Source organism: Diceros bicornis, chromosome 16 (assembly GCF_020826845.1).
Source record: "Diceros bicornis minor isolate mBicDic1 chromosome 16, mDicBic1.mat.cur, whole genome shotgun sequence".
Classification (NCBI taxonomy): domain Eukaryota; kingdom Metazoa; phylum Chordata; class Mammalia; order Perissodactyla; family Rhinocerotidae; genus Diceros; species Diceros bicornis.
Genome location: NC_080755.1, coordinates 56,127,538 through 56,136,691, shown reverse-complemented (window position 1 = coordinate 56,136,691; position 9,154 = coordinate 56,127,538). Strand labels below are relative to the sequence as shown.

At 35.6% G+C, this 9,154-nt stretch overlaps 1 protein-coding gene across 1 annotated transcript in view; it reads right to left on the bottom strand.

The window, feature by feature from the left end:
- Window positions 1-3,184: 3,184 nt before the first annotated feature.
- Window positions 3,185-9,154, bottom strand: part of CDH7 (cadherin 7) — a 110,571-nt gene continuing 104,601 nt past the window's right edge. The window contains exon 11 of the mRNA XM_058557278.1: window positions 3,185-4,146. Within this exon, the coding sequence (XP_058413261.1) occupies window positions 3,653-4,146 (494 nt within the window). The 3' untranslated portion in view covers window positions 3,185-3,652. The remainder of the gene's footprint in view (window positions 4,147-9,154) is intronic.

Below are 9,154 nucleotides of genomic sequence, written 5' to 3'. Positions count from 1 at the left end.
ACCTTGCATAACTACACCGTTTACGTAAGAATAATTGCTGAAGTCTGCTCATCATCCAGTGTAGGAAATGTAATTGTGCATGAAGTTAAAATAACTTAAAACACTCTCAGAAGGCAGAGTGAAAAGGCAGCTATCACTACCTAAACATTCTTGCTTCCTGCCTGTGTCTTGTAGTTCTCTAACCACAGGCAGTCAGCCTCAGCTGGGCTTCATTTCAAAGGAAAAAGTTGACCAGGTTCATCTAGGTAATTGCTTGTAGAAAGATCTACTTATTGCCTCCACATAGCTACTCTTTTCTTGTCTCCTTCCTGATTTTGGTCTGCAGCTGACCTTAAGATGTTACTTGAACATAAAGACTGATTTGTGAATCCAGAATGATAATTGAGGCTTGATCTGTGAAGGTTCACGTTCTTGATAAAATTTAGTTTTCATATTCTTTATGCTAGTAAAATTATGCAACGATAATTCAGAATAGCGGTTTGGGCGTATTTCCTTGACACGGACAATAATAAGTAAAATGCAAATCATTTAAGAAATTAAATTGTTCAAAATTTGCATTACGTTGTATACTTTGAGTTTCTAATGATGCCCCCATAAGGACAAATGGAAAATATTTAAATTTATTGACTTGCTAAACTATTGTCTGCACTTGAAATTATTAATATTGCTTCCCATAATGAAGTGGACCCTCTCCTTTTCTGCTTGTAGCTCCAAGGATTCGATACCAGGAAATCACTATCACATGCATCTATATTTAGTAGTAGGATAGAGCAAAAATTACCTCCATGTTATTATTTGATATTCTATTCATTTATACTATATTTATAATCATGAGGTTTCTTTTTATAAAGTAATTTAAGTAGTGGAGTGTTGGTAAACATTTAATTTAAAACAACAATAATGTTCTGGTTCTCTAGAAAAAAAAGGTAGTGTTTGCTGATTTCCATGGTGGTCTAAATATTACCACCATGGCTGACCTACCAAAATATCACTAGAAGTGGAATTGGGAAGAGATGTGCATAATTGGTTCTTGGGAGTTGGTTCTAGCTGGTTCCAGTACACCAAAGAATTTGAGTGACTATATAATAAGTATTTTTTAAAATGTTTTTGGAGAATCTCCTAACTAGCTTTAACATTGATTTTTATCAGTTAGCTGTTCCAGTTTAAAACATAGCCTCTCTCTCAAGTATTATGTCAGATAATCATATATAGCATTAGATTTCAGAGGAAAAAAGAAAACTAACAAATTCACCACCATTACAACCGAGCTTAGCTAGAGTACTTCAGATAAATCCGTCTTAATATGAGACATTCTTCCAGCCATCTCAAGCATTTTTTTAAAAATACCATTGAATCAAGTTCAATACTCCATTGATATAATCTTCCACACATAAAACAGCAATTGAGTATATGCAAGAATTTCAAATCTTTATTTAAATTTGAGCCTTTCTTTTCCCAACCTATTACTAGCAAATATGAAAAAAAAAATTCAAAACCAGAAAATACATATACTTTAAAAGGAGAAAAAGCAGGGTGAATGATGTGATGTTCCTTTTCTAATATACATTCAAACCTCCTTTAGTGATATGTGCAACAATCAGCAGTTTTGACATCATAATCCAAATATACTAAACTATTTTATCTTCTTGCAGACAACAAGGGGATTATTAGAAAACTGTTTTCTCAGCATCTTGCTGATTTAACACCTATATAATTCCCACACCACACTCTGATTTTATTGACTTGGCTAAGTGTACTATGTGTTTTTTACTTGAAAAACTTACATATGTGACTAAAAGTCATGAACAGTATCTTTTACTCCGTTATAAAATTGTTTTTTCATACATATGTATAATAATACAGCAAGAAGCATATCTATCTAGCCATGAAACAATGTCTACAAAACTTTATTCAAATGAAAGGACTGTTTGCAGATAATCGGATTTATTGAATTATTTATTTTGATGAAGCTGAAGGCCACTTGCACATACTTCATTTCTAAAGGTGGGCTGAAATTTTACAGAATCCTACATAGTTTCTCCCCATGTAATCAAAATATTGTTATTCTGGTTCTAGTGTTTGTCTTTCGGAAAGAAGCACTTTTAGAACATAATTTCCTGTCTAGTGTCCACTATCTGTAGATTTCTTAGGAACCCAACAATCAATTCTTTTTTAAAGGAGAAAAGAAAGAAAAAAATCCATTCTTACTTGAATAGATGCACATTAAACTAGTATTAATCTAGGAAAAGATGATAGGTAGAAATATTATTTTAGTCATAAAATTCTTTTTCTAAGAAGCCCATCTCAAACGTAAACACGTGATCATTTGAAATTCCTCTCTTCACTTGGGCACGTCTAAACCAGTATAGAAATAATACACTGCTTGCTTAATGCTTGGGAACATATTTGCATCAGAATTTAAAGATAGGTTTTGAAATTTATAACATTACACTGTTTAAGATATACAAAAAATCAGTCTTTTACTCAATATGTTTACAGCAAAAGAGTTTGGGGGAAAACAAATTCTTGAAAGCCTCTGGAGCATCTACGATGTTGAAAAATAAATCTTGCTTCAAAGAAAATCTCAATTCTCTCTGAAATCTTCTTTCTAAAATATAAATATTTTATTCCAATGTTTTGTACGTTCTAATGGCTCAGACGAATAACTTATATGTTCTTGTAGCTCTGCTCCTCTCTGAGATGTGAACTGCAACAGGGCTCAATTGCTGTACTATTTTTTTTCCATTTCCATGCTTCATTTCCTTTGTGTAGCTCAGACTGAAGAAAAATCAGCATGTTCTGATGAGCTTAACACTATGAGGCAGTAAGATGCACCTGAATTTAGTGGAGATTGGAGCTCCAAAATAACGGTAACACCATGTGTCAAATAAAAAAAGGAAAGGTATTCTCCTGTACAAATCAGAAGAGACAATAAAAGTCAACGAATAGACAGCAACTTTTTTCATACCTACGCAAGCATCTCAAAACGACTGCAAACTTTAAGAATGATTTACCTTTTTCTTATTTGGAACACTTCATAATTTATTTCCTAAACAACAGTTTATGTTGCCTTAAACCAAATTTTAATGGCTTGCATTGGAGGACTGGGGAGGACTTTCTAAGAATTTATATATTGCTAAATAAAATATATTTGCTAACCAACAGCAATAAAAGTCTGCTGGATTCTATGATCTAGCAAGCTAAAAGCATCACTGTAAATTAAATTTGTCCCAAGTTTTGATATGCGAGAAGTTCCAGAACTTTTCAATGGCACATGGTGTTCTATTCCTTTCACTGGCAGTACCATGAAGGTATGTACAGGGCATCGTTGTTTCACTGACAGCACAGGGCACTACTTACTCATAGAGGTTAGGTGCCTTTGCAGGTATCTGATAGTTGCTATCTATTCACAAACCACTGAGCATTTCTTTTTATCAAAAAGCCTTCAAATGCTCAGAGTCTGTGGTCAGTGCAGTCCCTTGGACAAGTCTAATGAAGATATGCTTCACCAAGGCAGAAACCTAAACAAGTAAAAATGGAGACATATTTACAACCATTTTCTCTAGCAAGTGGAGTTCTTGTTTTCCATATGTAGTGGTTTTTTTTTTGCTTTTACTTTTCCTTCAGTACATTTCAAATTAAGGTTCCAGGGCTACGAGTACAAACTTTCCTGGCCAGTTCCATACATGTCTGCAAGTCGTTTAAAACGAGGTCCCCAGTCACTTAGGTAGTCATAATTCTGATCAGAGTTTGAGCTGACGGAATCTAAGGAGCTGAGTGATTCAGCTACTGAGCCGTTCCCTTCAAATGCGTATGTCTGCAAGGAATCATAAGGGGGAGCGCAGGGATCAACATCGGCTTCTTTCAGTCTTTCCCAAATAAATTCCCGAAAAATGACATTATCAGGGATGCTTTTAAAAGTCGGTCGACTCAAGAACTGAATTTCTGGAGTCACATCCCTCCGAGTCTTGGTATCTCTGATGACGTTGAGGTTTCTCAGCGCGGCCATGTCGAAAGCTTCTGTGTCTTCCTCTCCCCCACCCTCGTCATCATATCTAACAATATTTTCTCGGATATCTCTCTCTTCATCAAAAATGAGGGGCTCTTTTTTCCGTCTTCTCATAGTGACAATCAGGAGGATCAACACTGAAACAGCAGAGAGAACATTTCAGTGAAGTCGGCCGACTGCCCCTCATCATAGTGCAATGAAGCCTAAGCTGTTGACTCATAGATTTTACGACCTTAAAAGGGAAATGAATTAGCCACCTACTTAGAATTCACAGTAGATTGCTAAAATGCCTTTAAAATAGAACACTTTTATACATGAAGACACCTTTTTCCACACCTGTTCAGAATTGATGTCTCCCTTTTTAACATAACCTCCAAAGTATTTGATAGAGCAAACTGAAGGGCCAGTTCAGGATAAACACGATCATTTCAAAGCCATGAAACAGGATGGAATTTTTTTTGAACTCCTTAATTTCTGCAAAGGCAAAGTGACAACCATAAATGTTTTGGGTCTAATTTAACAACTGCAATTTCAGAAGGAAATGGATTATAGCATTTGATCAGGTTCTTTGAAGAAATGCCTAGAATGTGTCTGTGAAACTCAGCTGTTAAATAAAATCCAGCATGTCAGACTATATATAAAGATTAAAAGCTTCTCTATAATAAACTGAGTTCCACTTTCAGTATCAAATACTGAACTTGGTCTTTATGCATTATACCGAGAGATAATGCAGGTTGTGAGATTTTCAGCATTAGCTAAAGATGGATTTAAGAAATCGATCATTCCTTTAACATTAGGAATTATTCTCCCTATATCAAAATTAATAATTAAGTAACAAAGCACATGGTTGCACTGGAAAGCAAAGGAGAACAACCACACTGGCTACTCTCTGGGTTTAAACAAACTTAATATGCTCCTTTTTTTGTGTGTGAGGAAGATCAGCCCTGAGCTAACATCTGATGCCAATCCTCCTCTTCTTGCTGAGGAAGACTGGCCCTGAACTAACATCTGTGCCCATCTTCTTCTACTTTATATGGGACGCCACCACAGCATGGCCTGACAAGCAGTGCGTGGGTGCGCCCCTGGGGTTCCGAACCCCTGTTGTCAGCAGAGAAGCACACGCACTTAACCTCTACGCCACGGGGCCGGCCCCTGAATATGCTCTTTGTATTTTTAATAAGTATACACTAATAAGGAGCCTGCTCTGGCTATGAATGACTGAATGCTAGCTGAATCGAAACACAGATTTCATGGCCCTCTGAATTATGTTAAAATTAAGTAAAAAAGGTATTCTTGAATTTTGAAATTCAAAAATATATAAATTAATGAATTAACTTTAATTATCTGCCTACAAATATCATTTTAACAATTTTTATTGTGTCAGCCAAACTTTTTTCTGGAAGATCTAAAAGGTCGAAAGGATCTATTATTTTTAGCATATTTTTTTAAAAGAAGTTTGAAATATTTATATTTAAAATATCTTGTAAGGTTTTACTTTGACATTGAGAATATATTTAAAAATAAAATATAAAACCATGAAGGACATCAATGTAATTCAGAGTAATTAAATGCAAAGACTAGGAGTGAGGCATATTAGATCCTCCACCTTGATCTGCTTTGAAAAACAAAAATCTAAGTACTTATTTAATTTTAAGTAAAATGATTTTATTATCTTCAGTGAATATTAAATGCTTTTTCTTAAACATTTGTCTATCTGTTTTTCTATCATCAACAGGAATGTGACTGATGAAGAAATTTTTACTGGAGATCTTTGGAAACAGTTGTGAAACTAATTGTTTATGACATTTTCCTTTTTTTTTTCCCCTTTTCCCATTTGACCCTGGCCTACTGATCACCTATAAGCTTTACCGACAGCCTATAATTCAGAAATTGAGATACATTTTTTAGCTTTTTGGCCATGTTCCAATGGCACATACATGCCTATTCTCTTTTTTGCTCTTATTTACTACCTTTGAATGTGCTCAACTGGCTTCATTAAAATAGCAGATATGTAGTCAAAAGCTAGTGCTTGCACATCATGCATGTCTCATTCTGTTCTCATAAGTAGTCTGGTACTCACAGTTCTTCCCTGTTAAGTGGATTCTCAACTCTTGTCCCTTCTTGTCTTCCGAGAATTAGCATTTCTACCACTCCAAAGCCTTTTGGTTTCCAAGGTCCATGTCAGCATGTTACAACAGAAACATGTTTATAGAAGATTAACATCCTTCTGTTGTAACATGCTGGCATGGACCTTTGAAAACTTATATACAGCTTTGGTGTCAGAAGGCCTTGGATAAAAGCCCACCCTTTCTATATATCAGCTGTGTGATCTTTGACAAGTAACTTAAACTAACTAAGCCTAGCTATATATGAGAATTATAGCCAACTTCAGTGTTTGAAAGAGTGAGACTGGGGCATAATGTAAGTAGAGTTAGCAGAATACCAGGCACTTATTGGTGTGTAACAGAGATGTTTTCATTGTTATCTGCTGGCCTACCAAGAATGTTAATTCAAAATTCCAGGAACACAGCCAATGAAGACATTGCATTTAGGCAACAAGCAAAGTAAAAGGTACCAAATATATGGCAAGGCATGTGCACTAAAGATTAAATGGGAGAGGGAAAAGGCAGTCAAGTGAGAAATGAAGGTCTGCATACGGGACATATCATGTGACTCTCACAGCAATCTTGTGGGGTAGGTATTTTCCTATTCAACAGTTGTCTTAGACACGTGAATCAGCCTGTCTATGGTCAGTATAATAAAGTGTAATAACTAGGGGTGAGACACACTCCACTTCCATCTGCCTTCAAAGCCTTTGCACTTTCTATCACACCATGAGCTTAGTGCTTCCATGGAAGGAAACTGAGATACAAGCCGAGAGCTCAAGTGACAACTGCTTGCTCAAAGAAAGACACATCAGTAAGTTTTATGACATATGAATGAATAAAATCAGTTTAGATTTGTAGAGAACTTTAGTTTCTGAAACTTTTTACATAGTCTCCCCAAAATAAAAGTAATTGCACAGAAAGACAGGAGGACCAAGTAAGACTTCTTACTGAGAAGTCAGAGTAAGACAGAGAATGGAAAGGTGAATATCGGAAAGAACTGTGCTGGGTGGACAGGTGGAGGTTACACATATTGGAGGGCAAAATTGAGGGGGAGCAAATGTCCAATTGAGTGCAAAAGGATGTAAGAAATGAATGGGAATAAGAGTGAATGTGGGTATGAAGAGAGTAAGAATTATGTAATAATTAGATGCTCTTTTAATTTAAATCAATGTCTAAGTAGGCAAAACATTTCAAAATTCTCAATTCTCTTTTTTCATATAATTATAATGAATCTTGTCATATATATAAACAATTAATTATTTCTTATATTCTATTGTAAATGTATTTTCACACTACCAATAAACTTGCTTTTTGACACTCAAGTATAGTGGTGTTTGGTAAAAGTGAAACATGAGAGTACCCACGGGTGTGTTGGCCCATAGGTACAATACCCATTAAGGATATTAATATTTTATGGATTTGGTATTATTTCCCATTCTTGCCTAAAGCTGAAAAAAATGTGAAGTGTTTTAGAAGGTTAGACAACTTTAACATTTCAATGACTTGGGAGAATATTAATTTCTAACTACTTGAGCCCATATAAAAAATCAATTTTAACCTTTACGTAGAACAAGTATTAACTGCTCTTCAGGGACTATGGAGATAATCCCCGTATTAAAAAGAATATTTTCTGCCTAAGTAAGCACGAGATTATATATTTTAAGAGGTTTTACCATATGTCTTTTCTGTCATATGGACTATACATCTGAGTGGAGACAGAGGAAAAGATTTAGGTTTAGTTGAAGTCTAGGCATGAGGCACTTATATTGTGCCGGCTGTTCATGAATTTATATATCCGTTTAACAATATGTGTTAACCATTTATTATATGCATTAGGTATGATGATATAATGTCGTACACAGAAGTAGACATAGTTCATTTCCTTATGGAGCTTATAATTAAACAGTGCAGACAGATATTAATCAAATAACAAGCCAACTAAATGTAAAAGTAGAACTGTGATAATTATTCTAAAAGAGGGAAACATGATCTTTTAAGGATATATATTAGGGGAAAAAGATCCAGATGAGGAAGACATAACTGAGGGTAACTGAGGGCTGAGGGCTGGATGGAGGTAGAGAGGTGATATGGAAGAATATTCTTGGCACAGCCAACCAGTGAGCAAAGGTTTGAAGCCAATGTGGCTGGAGAGCAAAGAAAGAGATGGGAGATAAGGCTGGAGAGGTAGGCCCCCTGCAGGCCAAGAACCAATGTGTTGTAAGTACTGCATATGATCAGATTTGTTTTTCAAAAAATAATCATTCTGATTGGACGAAGGATAGGAACAGGGGAAGAGCAGATGTGAGAAAAGAAGTCAGAATGGTGTTGCGGCAGTAAAAGCATAATGTTGACCTAAATTTCTGGTTTTAGAATTCAGTTTCATAACGTTCAATTCAACATTTTCTGAGTATCCCAGTATGTAGGAAATAGTGCTTGGTACTGGCAAAATCATAACGAGAGAGGATCTCTACATCCAAGTGGCTCAAACTTTGTAGGCTATGTATACACAGATAAATATAGTACAACTTGTAATGCAAGTCACTGTAAGAAGGTACAGATATGCATAGGTGCAAAGAAGCATGCAGACAGGAACAACACCATTCTCCCAAAACAGAGAGAAATGAAGTGAAGATGGAGAAACATATAGAAGTGTAAAACACACCCCATACTATAAATTAGTGGGCTCCTTTATTCTCAACTTCACTGTGGTCTGTGACAGACACATATCCAGATATATAATCTAGAACATGGTTTTTACTGAATCATCTTGAACGTATTTTAGTCTTACTTTCCTAACCAACTTCTTAGAGGTTAACCATAGCATCATTGGCCCCTACATTAGGAACCCTTCTCTCCAATAAACTTCTATCATCAAGTGTCTTATCTTTTTAAAGATGGCAGACACTTTAAAAGTCATCCAGATCTGCTCTAAAAGGACTTAGAGGGTAGCTCTCAGCTGTTCTTGAATTCAACACCTCATTGTCATCCCAAATCCCCTACACTGTATTTTCTAGGCTTGCAAATGTCAGAATTCTCA